At 38.5% G+C, this 21,693-nt stretch overlaps 1 protein-coding gene across 2 annotated transcripts in view; it reads left to right on the top strand.

Annotated features, from left to right (window-relative positions):
* DISC1 (DISC1 scaffold protein) overlaps positions 1–14,148 on the top strand; it is a 158,587-nt gene extending 144,439 nt beyond the window's left edge. For both annotated transcript variants that reach the window (XM_063307009.1, XM_063307017.1), the window contains one exon: positions 13,671–14,148. In XM_063307009.1, the coding sequence (XP_063163079.1) occupies positions 13,671–13,802 (132 nt within the window). In that variant the 3' untranslated portion in view covers positions 13,803–14,148. The remainder of the gene's footprint in view (positions 1–13,670) is intronic.
* The last annotated feature ends 7,545 nt before the right edge of the window (positions 14,149–21,693 follow it).

The following is a 21,693-nucleotide window of genomic DNA, read 5'->3' as shown; positions in this document are numbered from 1 at the left end:
TTAATATTTATTTATTTATTTTCTATCCTGCCTTTAATAACTCAAGGTGGCAAACGTACCTAATACTCCTTCCTCCTCCTCTTTCCCCCACAACAGCCACCCTGTGAGGTGGGTTGGGCTGAGAGAGAGAGTGACTGGCCCAACGTCACCCAGCCGGCTCTCAGGCCTAAGGCGGGTGTCCTAAAAGTCAGGAACCACGCTGAGACGAGGAATAGGTCTCTAGTGTTTTATTACTGCTACATTAGACAGAAAATCCTAACAAACTGAAGAAGCGTGAGAAAAACCCAGACAGATAAACCCCAAAAGTCAAGGCAGATCTGTTCTGTGTCTCTTTGAATGGCTGCTCAACTCCTCAGTACTACGCATGCGTTTTCCCCCCTGGATAGGGGCCCCCTCCTGCTCACCATCAGTACTCATGACATCGGGACTAGAACTCTCAGCCTCTTTATCCTCTTTTCAGAATTCTTAATTAAAAATTAAAAAAAATCTAAAGGAGCATGTTCGTGAGAATAAAGTCATTAAAAAGGCCATGTAATCAGGCAAAAAAAATTGAATGCATAGACTATGATGATATAAAGTTGATATGCTGTTGTGATTTTACATATAAATATTTCCCAAAAGCACATTGTATGAAAGTGCAGTGCACCTTTAAGAATGTTTTGAACATTGTAGTCACTGTTTTTGTTGAGATACAGGGTTGGAGTAGGAATAGGAGAGAAATTGTTTAGTTTGTATTTGTACAGGACCTTAGATAATTTCACATTTTTGAAACAATGGAAAAACTAAACCTCACTTAACTGAAATTTCATAGGTGGCCAAACTTTATAATACTGTTTGTCAATTAAAAATAAAATAAATATTAGGAAAATCCTATATGCGTATATATCTGCAAATAATGCATGTAAATCATGTACCAAAATATATTACATTAGGAGAAATTGCTGGCAAAAACTGTGTATTAGGTAAAATTGCAAATATGTATATTTGTGGCAAAAAAGTGCATGAAAATTCATATATATATAAATGAATTAATATATATATATATATATATATATATATAAAATTAAAAAATAGATAATAGGAAAAAGAAAAAAGAACAGAAAAGAATCTCCAACTAATTTGGAATTACAATTAGAATCTCTAGCAGCATATTTTTATTCTGTTTTGATAGCTAGCAACTGCTAATTATGAAGGTTGGAGAAGTGATGCTGGGGAATTTGACTTTTTTCCCTAAGGTAAGCCATTTTCCCTCTCTCTCATTCTATTTATAATCTGCAGATTTGCAGATTTGCAATGCTGGGAAACTGAGAAAAATGGAAAGAAACATTTGCCCAAGGAAAGGAAGGACATACTGTACTGGGAATAGCGCTTCTCCAAGAGATTTAGAATCTGATAAACCAGAAAATTGGAAGATTTCATAAAACTAATCCCTCCACAGAATTTTTGTGAGAATGGGAAAAAGCCCCCCCCCCCCATAGTTGGACATTAATTTGACCCATTGGCAATTCTTTTTGGTATTCTGCAATAGAGAATTAAAATAGAAGAGGTAACCAAAAGGAAAGGTACTATTTCTAATTATTTTTTTAAAAATAATAAAATATTTGATAACTAAGTTTTGCAAAGTGGATTTCTTTTTAAAGTAAGATATAATCCAGAGGTCTATTTTGTTATTGTGGTTAGTTTAATGAAAAATATAATGATTATTTAGCAGTTCCCATTTAACTGAGTGAAAAGAAGTCTCTTTAGGCTGCAAAGGCTCTGTCCCATTATTGGAGCAAAGAATAGCATGGCTTCCTTCATATCTTGTGCTATAAAAAAAGCAGAAAATTGGCTTAGGAATATATATCTGTAGGTCTTCACCTTCTGGATGCTTATGGATCATCTACCTGCAAAGCCCGTGTTCCACAATATTAGGACAGGGAAGACTTAAACCTCCCTACCACCCTATCCTTCTTCAGGGCTGTAGCAGAGGCTCTGGTTCAGACCTGAAGCAAATCACATCACAGGGAAAAGAATTTAACACCCAGCCCATGTAGCAGAACTTTGGGGCCTGAATTCAGATTTGTTCCTAAACTGTGGAAGAAAAGTAACGGAGTAGAAAATCATGATGAATGTATGAAGCCCAAGCAGTAAATGAAAGCAAATGCAATACTGTAGGTGAGACATCCTTACTCCATAGGTAACATGGAAGTTGAAGACAGGATTCTTACTTTCTGCTTTCCGTGATTTTGTTCTGTGACTTATTTTTCAGGAACTTCAACTCTCCTATTAAACCAAGTTTGTTTTCCTTTTTTTTTTTTAGCAAATACCAGTCAATACCTTCACAGTATTATGCAATTGTGTGGGTTCTTTTTATTTTTAGTTTTGGGTTTCACAATGTTATATGTTTCTATAATGATTTATACTTTTGCCTTGCTGTATTTTAATATTTTTGTGTTCAAATCTACCTTGGAACATGTTCTTGATTCATCTTTATAATGTCGGAAATTTATACAATATTTGAGTATGCAGAATACAAAATGTTGTCCTTACACCAGTATTATCAGTGTTGTTACATCCTTGACTGGAGTATTTGTAACTTTAGGCTATTTCATTTTAGGCTTTTACTGAATTTGAGGCACATAAGAATTGAACTTTTTATAAATATTATTATAATTTATGTAAGTTGGAAATTATCTTAGTATCCTTTTTTGTATTCTTTCTGTTTCTACAGTGCCCTTGAAAAAGGAATACATTTTCTGAAACACAATGGGCCAAATTGATTGATTGATTGATTGATTGATTGCTGGCATCTGGGATTCTTCCCTCTCCTTCGTTGACTTCAATGCCTGCCCTCTTCCTTCATTATCGGTGTAAAGCACATTTTAGGAAAATGTTTTCTGATAGTTTAAGACAGCAAGTGAAGCCATAAGCTATGCAGGGGGCAGGGGAAGGGAGAGAGGCAAGAAGAGAAACAACTGAACAACTGTGTGCTGCACACAGTATGTTTCAGGATGAATACCCAGTTTTCACCCCTGGGAAAAAAGAGATGGCCTTAAATAGGCCTAGAGTCTTTAAAGGATTTGAGGTGGTTTTCATTCCTCTCCACAAAGAAAGCTGTATTGCATATTGCAATACTTTGCTACTCTTAGCCAGCTGTAGTGCTGTTGTCAGCACTCCACAGAACATTTCTATAAATTAAAATAGCTCCTAGATCTGGGATTTGATACCCAATCTATGAAGGGCAAAGTGTTTAAGGAACTGTGTACCTTTATTTCTGTATTTATAGTACAAACAATTGTATTGAGACTGTATGTTTATTGCATTCTTTACTGAGAAGAAGTGAAGGTCAATATCTAAATATCCATAATCCTGTATTGAAAAGGGATTTGTTAATAAGATACTTGGCTATTTAGTGGTCTGTTAAGCATAGTCATACTGCGGATGATGTCACCATTACTTGTTCTCACTTCACTATTGTATAGGTGCTTCATGCATAGGTGCTTAATACCATATTATTATTATTTTCTTAATGCACGTCTGTCACACCCCTCCTGGTTGGTCAACTCCTCCTGGAAGTTGCCATCTGGTTGGGTCCAAGTGGTGGTTAATGCCTCTTTGCAGGAGGGGGTGGTTCCGCCTGCCTTGAAGGAGGCAGTATTGCACCCCCTTAAGAGACCAACAGTGTTAGACAACTTTTGTCCAGTCTTCAACCTCCCCTTTTTAGGGAGTGTTATTGAGAAGGTGGTTGGTGCTCAGCTACAGAGGGCCCTGGATGAAGTGGACTATCTGGACCCTTTTCAATCTGGTTTCAGGCTGGGTAGAGTACTGAGACATCATTGGTCGCCCTTGTGGATGTCGTCTGGAGGGCTCAGGATGGGGGTGGAAGAAATATTCCAAAAAATAAAAGGAAGTTTTCTTTCCAGAAATTTTCAGACCAGTTTTGGGAACCTAGATTTCCAAGGCAGCAGCATCATGTCAAGCCCAACTCTAATAGGTGAGGGACTAGAAGTATGATCCTGTTGGTTGGTTTTTCATATCTTGACTTTTATAGTTATTCTTTTTTTTTTAAAGAAAAGATGGGATAACCTAGGGATCTACTTTTATCTGATGGCTGTTGGAGGATCTGTGAGGGGACTAGAGAGCAGCAGCCATGAGATCAACCATAGCTGGAGATACAGGAGATATGAATCTTTATCTCTGTCTCTGTCTATATGATATCAGATAATAAAACAGCAGAATATCTATATATGAAAATTAAGTTTCACAAAATTCACTGGAATTTGCCATAGAGTAGAATCTATGATCATGATAAATTCAGCATTTTAAAACAATAAAGCAGTTTTATTGTATAAAAGCAAATGGTGAAGATATCATGATGATAACAGCAATAGCCGTCATGAGTTTGAATGGAGTTGGTGGCAAAGAAATCCAATAAATAAATAATACAGCATTAAGATGTGTCTTTGTACCACACATTTACTGAAGAGAGGAATCTGATAGAACAGTGGTGTGCTGAAGGAGGTAAACAGCAGAATTAGGGTTTTGTTCAGTGAACTTCCTGGTATAGTGAGTTACATGCAATTTAATCAGTTTTAATGTCTGACTACTGCATGGACTAATGCTAAGATATCTTTACCTATCTTTAGCAATATGGCCAATAATTTATTTGAAGCTGTGTATCAGCATTATCTGTTATCTTCCCCCTTTTCGATTTTTCTCAACATTGCCAAAGATAATGGTTTTTCCTAGTCCATCATCTGCTTGCATCACATTCCCAAAATATGTGACCTTCTTGCTGATCAAGGGAGCAATTAGCCTTTATTTGGCCCAGAACAGATTGATTGGTTTTTATTACAACCAACAGTACTCATAGAAACCTTTTTCAAATGTATAATTTGAAGGCATCTATCTTCTTTCTTTTGCTATCTGTTCAGCTTTCACAACCAAATATTACCATGAGAAATACCAAATTCAGTCCTTACCGTAGTTCCTTGCTCATTGTAAAGATTCCTCAGAAGAATAGTTTTCCTATTAGCCTCAATATAGATTTTGCTGTAGTCAGTGAAGCAACAGTGAACTTCCTTGATTTCTCTTGTTCTCTCAATTATCTGATTTTGTGACCCTCAACTGTTTCTGAAACCTGCTTGATCATTTCACATTTCTCTCTCAGTGTATGGCTGTGTTCTTCTTCGTCATTCTCTCCATACAATTGTTTCTGTCATTCTAGAGTATTGTTTCTAAACAGTTTTAATATATTATTTCTATCTTCCTTTAACCACATTTCTTTCTATCAGATCCGTTCTGTCATTTCTCTTCAGCATTCCTATCTTAGCTGGAACTCTTCCATTTATTTTTCCTGGTTTTAAGATCTCCAGGTGATATTTTGCTGGCATACCTCTTTTGCCCAAAGCCTTATGCCCTTGCTCCCTCACAGGTGCCTGTCTGATGCGGGGTGGTGAAGGTCTCCTGGGCCTGCTGCTTCAAATATTCTCCCTCCTTCCTTCTCACACCCAGAGTAGGAATCTTATATATGTTTCTGACCTAGTTTTCTGCCTCTGCCCCAAAACTAGTGTCCTTTCCCTCCATTCTATCCACTCTCATTAGGCGACCTGTAGGGCTGGGACTAGTTAAACTAACCTGGAGCCAGCTGGCCTGGGATGAGCTTTCTGTCTTTCTCCAAAATCTCAATTCCTGTTTACCCACCACCCATCTCAGCAGATTTAGCTATTCTCTGCAGCCCCCTGGATTGTATGTTGTCTGTTGATACTGATCTTGTTCATCTGGCAATGTCCATGTATGGAAACTGCACTGAAGTTGCTTGGAACTGGTACTGGCAATAAATGAAGAATTCTTTTCCCATACAATTTATTTCTTCAAATTGTCAGTCATCCAACTCATGTGAAACAGATGGCCATATAAATCTTTAAATAAAATTAAAATAACTCTTTCATTATTTTGTTGATCCAGTTCAAAGTTTCCTGTATTTTTTCATCTTTTGGCCAGTCACTATGTCCTTTCATGATGTTGCATCTAGAACCTTGCTCAGTGTCTATCTCCTTTGGCACATATAGACATTTCCTGGCTATCCCTTAATTCTTTTATTATAAGAATTTTATTAAGTTTAAAGCAACGATAACTACAAAAAAGAAAACAACTACAAAAGAAAAAAACTTAAAAAGTGAGAAAAACACAAGATGAAAAAAGATGTTTTGAAGATTATATAAATAGATGACTTCTGACTTCCAAAAACAAGAATATACAACAATTTCCATAATCAGTCCCTTACTCTATATCAAACCAAGATTGCATTATTTCTATAAATTATTCCATTGGTACATTATAAAAATCACTAAACACCATTGCTCTTCCCCTTATATATATAAAAAGTAAGAAAATATATAAACCTCCAAATCAGCTCCCCCACCCAGAAAACAACATTTAAGTATTTCCTTCCTACCACTATTCTATACATTTCTGATCACTATAATAAAAATCAAATTATAAAAACATTTAAATTGTCTACTTTTATACTTAATAATGCTATAACAATCTTAACCCTATTGAACCTAAAACCAAACAATTTTTATTGTATCTTATAAATCTTAAAAGATCAAACAAACTTTAAAGGCAATCCTATAAATCTTAATCCAAAACATTACAAAAAAGAATCATACAAGCCTCAATATCAATCCAAATAATAATATTCTTAATCCTTATAGTAAAAATCAAATTATAAAAACATTTAAATTATAATCTAAATCATTAAAGAGAAACATAATCATATAAGCCTTAATATCAAACCAAATACATATTCTTAATTCTTGCAATGTAATAAATCTTAATCCAAATCATTAAAGAAAAATGAAATCATATAAGCCTTAATATCAAACCAAATACATATTCTTAATTCTTTATCTGACATTGAAATATATCGGAGCGTTTATTTGTCTCCATATTACACACAAGGCATTTTTTGTAGAGAAATCAAACAGCCCAACTGCCCCCCTTAGGAACTCAGACTTCTCAGCAGAAAGCCTCCCACAGAACAGAGCCATTTCTTTCCCAAAACATCCCCTCAGGAAAACAAGCCTGTCAGTATCTTGCAAGTCAAGGTGTCTTAACCCCTTCAACACCAAAGTGTATTCGCCGCCTGGCATTTCATCAAAGAGTCCAATCTCATTGTCAGTAAAGACATCTCCCTCTTCCTCCAGAACATCCTCAGCCAGCTGACACATTTTAAAACTGATATTTTCTACAATCTCCTGAATATCTTGCAGAATAGCTTGCAGGGTGTCATGAAAAATCTGTTTGAAATCACAATGAAGCTCAGAATGCAGCTCTGAGAAAATCTTAAACTCTTCCATGTTTCAGGCAGTGGATTATGGCACCCCCTAGATACTTTACTCACGAAGATAGGAGCTAATGGGTTAATGGAAGACTTCCGAGAGTAATTGACGAAAAAGGAAGTATGTTAACCAGCAGCTGTGGCTTCCAAGGAAAGTAAACAAAAAATGAAAACTCAAAACGGCAGATTCAATGGGTAGGAAAATGTTAAATCCTTCAAATTAGATAAAAAAATAATAGTGGGGAAATGATTATTTGTTCTCAGTCCTCCTTAGTATTTAAATGGGAAATAAGCAGAACTTTAAAAAAAGATTTTAAAATTAATCCAGAAATAACGATAAGCACCAAGAGAGTTTGCTTCTTTTTCTTGTAGAGAGTCTCTCTTACAGTACAACTTAAAAATATATAAATTGGGTGATTTAGAGATGGGGTGGCTTGACCTAATGTCCCTTTAAGGCTACAGTGCAGTCTGGAAATGATGGCATCCCCGACTCCTGTCTTCTCTTACTGGATTAGCGCCAACACTGTTGATGATCCTCAGGCTATGAGGTGACATTCTGGAATGCAAATGGGATGAATCTGAGCATTTTCGGTCCATGAAAACGCTCCAGGGCATCAGAAAAAGCCTGTCTGCGCCCCAAAAAAGCTGGCACTGTCAGATCTGTCCACAGCAGTCGTGGGAAATCTTATTAATAGAATTTTAGGTGAGCTCATACAACAGTGTCCTTTTTTAGTATATTGCCGTTCCATCCCTTTGAATAGAAGAGTATATATCATCTGCAGAAAGAGCCTAAGCTATTCTTTTGTCTAGCAAGCACCTTAATATCTATCTCTGAGTCTTTTTAAGAAAAGAGAATGGAAGCCATTAAGACCACCTCTCATCAAGAGGAATAGGGGTGTGCAAAACTTTCTATAATGGGCCAACCCTGAAATGGGCCCTTTTTACTTCAAAATGGATCATGTTGAGTGCACAAGAGGTGATCTGACTCAAAATGGGTTCTTTCTGAACCCACAGAAGAGGCCTGTTTCAAATTGGACCTCTTCTAGACCACTCAGAGTGGCCTATTTTGAAGTCAGGCTCCCCACTGGGAAGTCAGAACGTATTGCCTCCTCCAGTCCTAGGGACCATCTTATAGTCCATGTGAAAGGGAAAGAGATAAAAGTCCACTATCTTGTGGAAAGCAGATAGCATCTTCCTTTTGCTACGAACAGTTTTTCTGTGCTTGTCTACAGTTTCCTATAGTTTATTGCAAGGAGGCCATATGCTGTAAAACCAGGAAGGCCTGGAAGCCTGTCTTCCTCATAAAAGTAGGGATTCAGCTTTACTATGGTATATTAGGCTCCCTCAAGGAAGCAGAGTTTTACTTCCTCAGACTGTTCAGTTTAAAAATATTATTTTTAATTAATAGAAGAGACGAGAAGAGCTTCCACAGCAACAGCTAGTTGCTTTTCACAGTAGGCCAACCTGCCAGCTTTAGGGCTGCTGTTTGGCTAACGTGCTGGCAAGGAACTTTTTTTTCTTCTGAACATACCCTGTCTGCAAAGCAGAATTGCATCCAGGAAATGTTTAAAGTAGTTTCAGTGTCACTAGTTTTTATATATAATTAGTAGATCAGGCAGCTAAAAATATTAGCAATGACATTAGGCATAGAGAGGCATTTTACTTCTCCACTTTTTGAAGTTACAGTGAGAGGTTTTATGTTACTTTTAAAGAGAATGAATCATAAGGGTGGCATAAAGACATAAAACAATTACCTTTTTATTTGAGCTATTTCCTATTTTGCATGAGTTTTGGTCTGTTAATTTAGTTGGTTAAATCTGTGTAAATCTGTAAATAAATAAAATGATTCTAATTAAAAAGATTATCTCCCAGTTATTAAAAAAATATGGAATTGTCACAGCAAAGGTACCTTTAGAAGAGAATTTCACACATTCCATGAAGTGGGCTTCATTTGGTCACTTTTAATTTGCAGGGGTGGGGTGGGAAGTATCTTTAGAGTTCCTACTCTTGGTCTGGATCTCCCCAGTGACCCGCCTTTATCTAACTTCTATTTATACACAAAAGGACTATTACAGTAAAGACAGACAGACAGACAGACAGACAGATTGAGAGAGAGAGGGAGGGAGAGAACGCAGATGGTAGGAAATGATTTTCAGGAGGAAACTGGGATAAACTCCCAACCTTAATGAGTCATGCATTCCAGGCCAAAGTCATAATTAATTATGCATTGTATTTTTAATTGCATTTTTTTAAAAAAACGTATGTATGTGTATGAATTTGTGTGTGTATAGGTTCATATCATTATTTCGCCTAATATGCCTATTTTTTGTTTCCAATTAAATTTGAAATAATGTGTTTCTTCCTCCTTAATATACAAGTTTTTATTTATTATTCCTTATTTGCTTTTATATCATATTTTTCTTCCAGGGAATTTAGATGAACTATATTTTATATTCCCATCGGTTCTTAGCGGAACTGTAATGGCTGAATTTGCACAAAATGCTTAATCAGGAGTAGAAAATTATTATATAAATTAGGCATTTATACATGGAACTTGTTTGCTCTGACTCTGTTCCTTGTTGCAAGCACCATCTTTAAAATAAATAAAATACTAATACTAGGAAGGATTTGAATACAATGCAGTTTTACTCAGAGGTCTTGATGTGTAACTCCAAAACAAGCCAAGATTCATGAGTAAGAAAGAGACATGATTTAAAATCTTAGTTTGTAAAGTGAGCAACAAGTCATGATCTTTGGTTTGGATGACATGTGAGAGAAACTCCATCTGATTTAGCAAATGTGCAAGTAAGAAAGATCAAAGTACTGAAGATGTATTCGTGGTAAACACAAATTCTGTCTAAGGCTGGTTTGTGATTCAGTTGTATCCAGTTGTTGATCTGATTCAAGTCATCCAAAAAACTGCTTGGCTAGCAGAGATTTGAACACAGGTTATATACTCTTGTATAATCTGAGATTTAAGCACTAGGCTCAAGTATTGGTGATTTGGGCTTGGTAGAGGGAAGTTATGAGGATGATAGACTTTTTCAAAAGGTCATAATTTTACAATATCTAACTTTGTTTATAGCAACTAACATTTTCAAATCAATTTTGGCTGTCTCTACTGTGATTGCAATCAGTCTGACCAATAACCATATATATTAAAAGTCAATAGAAGAGAATATATGCAACTAAGGGTTGAACTGTGGAGTCCTTGGTGTTCTCTGAGCTTGGTTGTTTGCTTGCAGATGTTCTATTACCCAACTAGGTAACACCACCAGTGCTAGTGAGTGTGGGATTATCTCCCTGTTTATATAAGTAGCTTGCCCTGCCAGTGTTGGTGAGGGTCTGGTTTCTCCTTGGTAGTTCATTGATCAGGGTATTGTTTTCTGCTTGATTGTTTGTCTGCTTGATTGCTTTAGGGTATTGTTTTCCACTTGCTTGTTTGTCTGCTTGCTTGTTTGTCTCCTTGACAGTTCCTTGATCAGGGCATTGCTTTCCACTTGATTGTCTGCTTGTTTGTTTGTCTCATTGGTAGTTCCTTGATTAGGGTATTTTCTGCTTGATTGTTTGTCTGGTGTTAATTCCTTCTTATTTGGGTGTTAGCTGCTGGACAGGATGTATTCTGGTCTTTTTGTTTCCTTCTTACCTTTTTTATTGTCTCTTTTGAATGGTGTATAAATGCGGTTTATCTCTATATGTCTAGTGATGGCTGATGTATCTGAGTGCCAAGCTTCTAGGAATTCCCTAGCATTTTTGGATTTATCCTGGTCTAGTATGCTCACAGTTTCCCAGTTGAAACTGTGGTTGAGTCTGCCCATGTGTTGTGAGATTAAGGAGTTTTTATTGTGTCCCCTGACTGCTAGTTGGTGTTCATGGATGTGCTCTGCTAGGCTTCTGCCTGTCTGTCCTACATAGGCTGCTACAGTCCTTACACTGTATGTTGTAGATGACTCCTGTTTTTTTCTTCTTGGGCTACTGGGTCTTTTGGTTTACTTAAAATGTTTTGGAGGGCTTTAGTTGGTTTTCTGTGCTACGGTGATACTGTGTAGTTGTAATAGTCTATTTGTTGTTTCTGAGATGTTTCTGATGTACGGCAGTGTTATTCTTTTTGTAGCTTGTGTTGGTTGTGCTGTAGTGGTTTGAGTGGTCAGGCTATCAACTTCTTTATAAAGTTGAGTGGGTATCCATTTTGTTGGAAGATGTTGTTTCTAATCTGCTGTAATTTCCTCTGCTGATGAGGATATCCCTCCCTGGATATCTACCCTTCCTGGATAGAAGGACTCTGCAATACTAAGAGCCTCTAGTTATAGTGGGGCAGTTTGGTTAGATTCAACTAAAGCACTCAATAAATCAACCCTGGAAGTGCAGCTTAGTTTCTATACTTACAAAAAACAAAACATTGCTCTGCTTATTTTGAATTATAATGGTTCTACCCTGGTGAAGTCCTCAGAGAGGAAATTGGATGGGTGATACTTGTTTTCATTACGTTCACTGTTAAATGTGCATTTATGAGTTTAGCTGAAAGCTTTCCCCACCAATATCCACTATTTGGTTCAAGTAATAGATCTGGATAGAGCATATTCTTAAATATATTTTTTCATCAGTGTTATTATTTTGTAGACTTGAGCTAAGCTTAAGGCTTCCTAAACGGTTAGGAAGACAGCTATCAAAATCCAGCTTTTTAATGAATACGATAGCAAGCCCCTTCAATAACCTTCTGAGATGGGTATGCTTCTTGATAATCAGTAATCCAGTTGGAGATGTGTATTTTCAAAACAAAGAAAATAAATAATTTCATGAGTGATTGCCTTGTAAATCTGTAAGAGAGCAACACTTACAGTGCTGACAGAGCTTGCCAGTCATAAAGGTATTTTCTAATAGCTTCCCAATCTTGTAAATTGCTCAGGTATTTTTCTCCAATAAAATATTCAGAATCCTGCTGGGTATTGAATAACAATTTATCAGCTTGAGGGATGAGTTGTTCATTGTTGTCTTTCATTCAGAGATACTCAAGGACATTTACAACCAATATTTGGAGATTCTCCCTCCTTTCTTCAGTCTGATTGCCCATGTTGTTAAAAGCCTATGCCACACTGACACTTAATGTAAACCTATCTTTTAATAGAATTTTATGGGGCAGATAAATACAATTATTATAAAGGTCTGTAGGAACCATTTTAGTGATTCAGAAGGCAAAAGTTTTCTTTCTGAACATTGGTGCCTCCTGCAAAATCAAATGATTTCCTCCTTTCCTCCCTTCCTTTAAATGTTTGCCATGAATAGTCAAGTTGTATTATTATTTATAGCAATTATGTTTAAAGTGGAAGACGTACCTAAAAGAAGAGTGAAAAACAGTTATATCATTTGGGGGGGCAGTACAAAACTGTCAGGAAGTCTAATAATTAGATTGTGAGACTGTTGTATCCAACCTACTTGTTTCTTATTAATAATACAGAGAATAATTAAATGTGAAGAGAACCAAGGAAAATGTCAGACTGTTTTGTGTGAAATTGATGCTTTGTCATATTTCCCCAAATCACAAATTACATTATATTTCCATAGACATACGTAAGAGTTGCTTTGACTCTCAACAGTTCCAATGAGCAGAGCTATCATAATAATTTAGTGTGGCAACCATGGAATTGAATTTGCAGCAACACTTCTTGCTGCATTAGTTGGAGATCAAGCACCAGCTTCTAAATTACCAAACTGTATAGTCTAGAAACAACTTTACCACCTTAATAAGAACGAAGGCTTAATCTCCTGTTGCATAAAATTTCAGCTAGATATGTGTGGAACAAATCCATTGGTCCAATTATTACACACACACACAAACACACACAAACACATATATATATATATATAGAGAGAGATTACTTCTTTGAAATAGTCCTCCTTAGCATACTTTCCCAGCTAGCTCACTTTGACATGTATTTGAGGCTAGACCTCTGCCATAGTATTTTATTTGCCTCCCTATGGAATATCATTCCCCCGGAGATCAGATTGGCCCCCACCTTGATACTTTTCCTGAAGGCCCTGAAGACGTGGTTCTGTCAGTGGGCCTGGGGACCCCAGGTTGAGATGGAGCCAATGACATGGCTGATTTGATTGTGTTTGTGGCCGCTGTAGGGGGGTGGGGGGTTCATGGGTTTTTGTATTGTGGATTTTAATTATGTAAGCTGCCTGGAGTCACCATGGGTGAGTTGGGCAGCCATATAAATTTGTATAAATAAATAAGTAAATAAATAAATAAAATCAAAGTTTGACATCACCTTCAATTATGGTAATGAGAACCAAAAGTTTGACAACCATTTCCTTTTCATATTTTTTAATCTACTTACAGGAATTTGAAATGCTTTCTACAGAACTCAGTGAAAAATGTGAAAGAATAAGCAAGAAGCTGATATTCTTGGAAGACCAACTTCAGTTAGCAGTCTGTAGCTATGATGAAGACCTTGCTCATATCCTTTCTTGATATGCTGTATTAAGTACTCCAGCAGAAGTGGTGGCATTCAACCCATGCATTGAAACGTGCATTGCATGAATCCTGCTTAAGATAATTATTATAGTATTGTTTCCTAAAAACTTAGACTAGCAAAATAATGGCAGTTTAAGAACCTACTGAATTGGACTGATCAGTAAGAGTTTTGTAAGAGATCTGTCAGTATGCTTTTGAATGCTACATACTAAAAGGTGATGAATTCCTAGTTACAACATCAGCTAGGAGACTGGAAAAGAAAGGCTTGTTTTATGTGTATGCATCTACAAATTTTTTTTAAAGGGAAGCGGATTTGCTCATGCTGTGCATAGAATCCCAGTAAATCAAACAGATTATTTATTTATTTATCATACTTATTCCCTGCCCATCTCATATTACGATGACTCTGGGCAGTTTACAAGTAGTTAAAAATAAAAGATTAAAATATCATTAAAATAAATACAATATAAATATAAATACATAAATATAAAAATGCAAGATATAGAGTCCAAGATGGTGGATAACGGTGTCATCATTGGCCCCCTCAAGGTGCCAACCACCCCTTCAGTTATCTGTCCTCTTCCCATAAAGGCTCTTTATATAAGGTATTGGTCGTTCAAGAAAACAACTGTGTTTTGTCCAGTTCTACTGGAAGGTTCTTATCATTCACATTGTCACTTTCTTCCACTACCCTAATATTCATACTGCTTACAATTCTTTCAAAGGCAAAAAGACATAAAATATAAACAGAATAACTAGTTGGTCCAGGCGGCCTTCAATATGCTGCCTCACCAGGCTTCTTCTCTAGGAACAGGCAAAGGGCATACTCTGTGACTCGACTCTTTCCAACAGATTATAGGACTTTCATTGGAAGAACCAGAGGCTATTAGTAGAGACAATTTGAGGTGGTGAGCATTTGTCCATGCATTCAGCAGGGTCAAGCCTGACTTCATGGCACTTGAATCAACTAATTAGTGTATCAGGAGTGCAGCCTTGGAGCCTAAGAAAGGTATAAATTGCCATCAGGAAAGCAGGAAATGGCAGGATGCTATATAGACTATATGCTATGTAGGATAGGCACTTGTATTCCCTACCTCTCTCTCTGTAATATCAGGTACTGTAATCCATATATGATAAGAATAATGACTGATTAATAGTTTTTATTCCCTTATGCTTTATTAGTGCTAGTGCCTTTCATCAACTCCCTTCAACAAATACATTTTGGTTCTATCCATGGAATTTGAAATCCAGCATTTAAAAAAAATCTTCTGGCTGCACCTTGTGATTCATTTGTTGCCTTGCGGTCTTCATCCAGTAACAAAGACCCTTTCTTCACTTGTCTCAGCAAACCGTCTGTACTCAGGCATCTGACTTCCCCTCCAGGTCTGCCTCTTCTCAGCAGAGACTACGCTCAGTTCCTGTGGCTTCAGTGCCTCTACCTACCCTCCTCCTCCTCCTCCTCCTCCTCCTCCTCCTTCACCATAAGCAATTATTATTAATTAGATTTGCTTCCACCTTTCCTTTAAGAGTTACATGGGGGTCTCCTTTCACTTTTAGCTCCATAAATCTAATCCAGTGAGGAAGGTTGAGCAGAGAGTGAGCAAAGTCCCCATGCAAGCTTCCATGGCTGATGGTAGACTTGAACCTGAGTATTCCCAGTTCTAATCCAACCCTTTAGCCACTATACTGCCATTCTCAAAGAGGCCCAAATACCTTGGTGACCAGCTTCTCCATCTTGTCTGTTAAGGAGTGGGGTAAATCAGCAGACTTTTGCACAGGAACAAGGAAAAGCCAAGCTTGGTTGCAGTTGCAAGAGGCTTTCCAAATGTTGTCTTTCCTTTGGAGCAAATATGGCTGCACTAGAATTTTTGCACTTAAAACTTTGCATTTACATAATAGTTTTCAAGTGTTTTCTATCAGCCATCCAATGTAATACTAAATTACCAAATGGATCAGATGTATTCATGAGCAGTTAAGTCCTCAGAGTCTTTCAGAAACCACTTATCTAGCACTCCTTGAAACTGAGTGAAATCTTGTCACTGGCTTGATCTAAATTAGATCAGATTGAAAAGATGCTGGTTTTCATAGAGCCCATGAAAAGTTCATTTGAACCATTTTCGTGCTAGTTTGTATGGCATGCTAAAATATGAAAAATGTAGAATAGATAAATTATTGTTAATGCCAATTCTAATAACTTGTTATTTTCAAACTATACTTTTATAATATCTTCAAAGCATCACCTGTTATGTGATATAAAGCTTGTATGCATTACAAATATTTTGGCACAACGATAGTTGGATGACTATTGAAGAAGCTATAAATTGCTAGCATGGAAATTACTAATTTTGGCATTCGTTTTACAGTAATCAAAACATGTAAAAGTAGCTCAAATTAGATTATTCTAACTTACCTTCTTCAGCAAAGGATCGTTACCTTGTTGTGGTGCTGGAGCTTGAGCACCTCAATGATGCCATGAGCTAAACCGTGAAGGGCCACCCAAGACGGGAAGGTCATGACAGAGAGGTCAGGCTAAATGCGATCCCTGGGGAAGGTAATGGCAACCCACCCCCAGTATTCTTGCCATGAAAACTAAATGGATCAGTACAACCAGAGATATGTCGGTATACCATCAGAAGATGAGACCCCCCAGGTCGGAAGATGGTCAAAATGCTACTGGGGAGGAACAGAGGATTTGCTCAACTAGGCCCAGACGTGATGATGCAGCTAGCTCAAAGCCGAAAGGACGGCTAGCGGCCGACGATGCTGGTGGTGAACGGCAAATCCGATGTTCTAAGGATCAACACACCATTGGAACCTGGAATGTAAGATCTATGAGCCAGGGCAAATTGGATGTGGTTATTGGTGAGATGTCAAGATTAAAGATAGACATTCTGGGCGTCAGTGAACTGAAATGGACTGGAATGGGCCACTTCACATCAAATGACCACCAGATCTACTACTGTGGACAAGAGGACCACAGAAGAAATGGAGTAGCCTTCATAATTAATAGTAAAGTGGCTAAAGCAGTGCTTGGATACAACCCAAAAAATGACAGAATGATCTCAATTCGAATTCAGGGCAAGCCATCTAACATCACAGTGATCCAAATATACGCCCCAACCACAGATGCTGAAGAAGCTGAAGTAGAGCAGTTCTATGAGGATCTGCAGCACCTACTGGACAACATGCCTAAAAGAGATGTTATTTTCATCACAGGAGACTGGAATGCTAAGGTGGGCAGTCAAATGACACCTCGAATTACAGGTAAGTATGGCCTGGGTGAACAAAATGAAGCAGGACATAGGCTGATAGAATTTTGCCAAGACAATTCACTCTGCATAACAAACACTCTCTTCCAACAACCTAAGAGATGGCTTTATACATGGACTTCACCAGATGGACAACACCGAAATCAGATTGATTACATCCTTTGCAGCCAAAGGTGGCGGACATCTGTACAGTCAGTAAAAACAAGGCCTGGAGCTGACTGTAGTTCAGATCACGAACTTCTTCTTGCACAATTTAGGATCAGACTCAAGAGATTAGGGAAGACCCACAGATCAGCTAGATATGAGCTCACTAATATTCCTAAGGAATATGCAGTGGAGGTGAAGAATAGATTTAAGGGACTGGACTTAGTAGATAGGGTCCCAGAAGAACTCTGGACAAAAGTTGGCAGCATTGTTCAGGAGGCGGCAACAAAATACATCCCAAAGAAAGAGAAAACCAAGAAGGCAAAATGGCTGTCTGCTGAGACACTAGAAGTAGCCCAAGAAAGAAGGAAAGCAAAAGGCAACAGTGATAGGGGGAGATATGCCCAATTAAATGCAAAATTCCAGAGGTTAGCCAGAAGAGATAAGGAATTATTTTTAAACAAGCAATGCGCAGAAGTGGAAGAAGACAATAGAGAAGGACAAGAGACCTCTTCCAGAAAATTAGAAACATTGGAGGTAAATTCCAGGCCAAAATGGGTATGATCAAAAACAAAGATCGCAAGGACCTAACAGAAGAAGAGATCAAGAAAAGGTGGCAAGAATATACAGAAGACCTGTATAGGAAGGATAACAATATCGGGGATAGCTTTGACGGTGTGGTCAGTGAGCTAGAGCCAGACATCCTGAAGAGTGAGGTTGAGTGGGCCTTAAGAAGCATTGCTAATAACAAGGCAGCAGGAGACGACGGCATCCCAGCTGAACTGTTCAAAATCTTGCAAGATGATGCTGTCAAGGTAATGCATGCTATATGCCAGCAAATTTGGAAAACACAAGAATGGCCATCAGATTGGAAAAAATCAACTTATATCCCCATACCAAAAAAGGGAAACACTAAAGAATGTTCAAACTATCGAACAGTGGCACTCATTTCACATGCCAGTAAGGTAATGCTCAAGATCCTGCAAGGTAGACTTCAGCAGTTCATGGAGCGAGAATTGCCAGATGTGCAAGCTGGGTTTAGAAAAGGCAGAGGAACTAGAGACCAAATTGCCAATATCCGCTGGATAATGGAAAAAGCCAGGGAGTTTCAGAAAAACATCTATTTCTGTTTTATTGACTATTCTAAAGCCTTTGACTGTGTGGACCATAACAAATTGTGGCAAGTTCTTAGTGGTATGGGGATACCAAGTCATCTTGTATGCCTCCTGAAGAATCTGTATAACGACCAAGTAGCAACAGTAAGAACAGACCACGGAACAACGGACTGGTTTAAGATTGGGAAAGGAGTACGGCAGGGCTGTATACTCTCACCCTACCTATTCAACTTGTATGCAGAACACATCATGCAACAAGCTGGGCTTGAGGAATCCAAGGCTGGAGTTAAAATCTCTGGAAGAAACATTAACAATCTCAGATATGCAGATGATACCACTTTGATGGCTGAAAGTGAAGAGGAACTGAGGAGCCTTATGATGAAGGTGAAAGAAGAAAGTGCAAAAGCTGGTTTGCAGCTAAACCTCAAAAAAACCAAGATTATGGCAACCAGCTTGATTGATAACTGGCAAATAGAGGGAGAAAATGTAGAAGCAGTGAAAGACTTTGTATTCCTAGGTGCAAAGATTACTGCAGATGCTGACTGCAGTCAGGAAATCAGAAGACGCTTAATCCTTGGGAGAAGAGGAATGACAAATCTCGATAAAATAGTTAAGAGCAGAGACATCACACTGACAACAAAGGCCCGCATAGTTAAAGCAATGGTGTTCCCTGTAGTAACATATGGCTGCGAGAGCTGGACCATAAGGAAGGCTGAGCGAAGGAAGATCGATGCTTTTGAACTGTGGTGTTGGAGGAAAATTCTGAGAGTGCCTTGGACTGCAAGAAGATCAAACCAGTCCATCCTCCAGGAAATAAAGCCAGACTGCTCACTTGAGGGAATGATATTAAAGGCAAAACTGAAATACTTTGGCCACATAATGAGAAGACAGGACACCCTGGAGAAGATGCTGATGCTAGGGAGAGTGGAAGGCAAAAGGAAGAGGGGCCGACCAAGGGCAAGGTGGATGGATGATATTCTAGAGGTGACAGACTCGTCCCTGGGGGAGCTGGGGGTGTTGACGACCGACAAGAAGCTGTGGCGTGGGCTGGTCCATGAAGTCACGAAGAGTCGGAAGCGACTAAACGAATAAACAACACAACAACAAACTTACCTTATGCTGTCTATAATGTTTCTACTATTAACGACCTCTAGTGAAAGAAAATGCACCCAGCTGAATTTGTAGAAAGATGGATAGGAATGGGCCACTTGTGTAATATTGTTCCTGGTAGCCCCTACCATTTTGTTCAGCTGAACATGCACACAGAATCTACACCCGTATGGCACTTTTTTATGCATTGTGAACACTTGGTTCTCTCATGGTGACATTGCCACTCATGGATGGTTGCGCACTGAAGAAACATGCACACAGTTTTGCTGAAAGGAAGGAAGAAGGAGAGCATTGCATGTATTCCCCGTTCCCCCTCCACTTGTTGAAATGAATACATGAAAATTGCCAAATCTACCCAAAATAATTGAGTTACCAAATCGAGGGGATTCTCACCTACTGATAAATCAAAGGATATATATCTTGGAACATAGTTTCCCCTTAAAATATTCAAGGACTACCTATCATGCATATTGCCCTGCATTTTTTCCCCTGTAACAATGTTGTCTGAGAGTGCCTTGGACTGCAAGAAGATCAAACCAGTCCATACTCCAGGAAATAAAACCAGACTGCTCACTTGAGGGAATGATATTAAAGGCAAAACTGAAATACTTTGGCCACATAATGAGAAGACAGGACACCCTGGAGAAGATGCTGATGCTAGGGAGAGTGGAAGGCAAAAGGAAGAGGGGCCAACCAAGGGCACGATGGATGGATGATATTCTAGAGGTGATGGATTTGTCCCTGGGGGAGCTGGGGGTGTTGGCGACCGACAGGAAGCTCTGGCGTGGGCTGGTCCATGAAGTCACGAAGAGGCGGAAGCAACTAAACGAATAAACAACAACAACAATGTTGTAGAGTGCAAAAGGTTATAACACATTAAGTTGCCTTCCAAATAAAATCCCATGAATGAGGAACCTGAAATTTGTGAAAAGCTCAAAAACCAACCGATCCCTGGATAAAACTTGCTGAAGCATTATGTGGCTACCTGTCATACAATGAAAAGTTGCCAAGTTAAAAATGGGGGAAACACATTCTTCTCATGAAAATGTATCCTCAAGGAGAAAGTCTGATTATATTGGATGCGTATAAAAATGCAGAACAAGATAAGAAAGAATGTAAGAAATGGAAAGAACATAGGAGATTGAAGAAGGTTATTTTAAGATACCTTTTGTTAAATCAGACCCTGAGCACATCTAGCTGAGTCTACTGAGCAATGACTAGCAGCTGTTCTTCAGACCTTCAGACATATTTTTCGTATCTTACCTGGGGTCGCTGGGAGTTGAGTCTAGGAGGTGCTGTGTACCCTTGTTATGGTCTATTCGAGACACTCATGGAAGGCTAACTCATTCTACAACTAGGGACAAAAAAACAACCTTTCTGATAGAATTTCTAAAGGTCTAGGTGTCACTTCTCAAGATTTGATTTATAACAAGATACTATGCATTTCCCCACCCTAAAGAGAAGGAATTCTGAAACACCATGATAAAAACTCCACCCAGATCCAGTAGAATTAATTCCCAATTCATGTAGCTGTGAAACTTACACCATATGCTAATTTGAACTCATGCTTCACATTCTTAGACAACTTGCTTTTCATTTGAGAAATACAGAGTAGCTTATATAAGGTCCCTTAGGAGGCTTCTGCTCAGGTGTGACATGGAAGTAGTATTTGTCCTTGGCTAAAAAATCAGGAGCAGCCAAAACACAGCACCTTCCAGCCAGAGAGCAAAGGGACTCATTTGGCATAATTTTATTTTGTTCCTGATAGCCTGAACAAATGAAAAGAAGGATGGAAGGAGAGGACAGTGTTTGTGCAGGGCAGTTTCCCCAGCTGAGGACATGGTTCCTGTTTCACATATTAAATTGAAGAGTATCCGGAAGCTACAACTGGTCCAAAATGCAGTTGCGCGGACAATTTAAGGTGCTTTAAGATCAGCACATATAACTCCTCTGCTCTGTGAGCTGCATTGGGTGCCATTTTGCTTCTGGGTCCAGTTCAAGGTGTTGGTTATCACTTTTAAAGCCCTACATGGCATGGGTCCAGGTTACCTAAGGGACTGTCTCATCCCCGTTACATCAACCCATCCCACCCGGTCATGCAGAGAGGGCATGCTACGGACCCCGTCTGCAAGAAAATTCCATCTAGCAGGGTACAGGAAGCGGGCCTTCTCTGCAGCAGCTCCCGCCCTTTGGAACATCCTTCCCCCGGAAGTGAGGTTAGCCTCCTCCCTCCTGGACTTCAGAAAACGT

Source organism: Candoia aspera, chromosome 1 (assembly GCF_035149785.1).
Source record: "Candoia aspera isolate rCanAsp1 chromosome 1, rCanAsp1.hap2, whole genome shotgun sequence".
NCBI classification, from domain to species: domain Eukaryota; kingdom Metazoa; phylum Chordata; class Lepidosauria; order Squamata; family Boidae; genus Candoia; species Candoia aspera.
The sequence above is the reverse complement of the archived record's forward strand: the minus strand, read 5'-3'. Positions and strand labels throughout refer to the sequence as shown.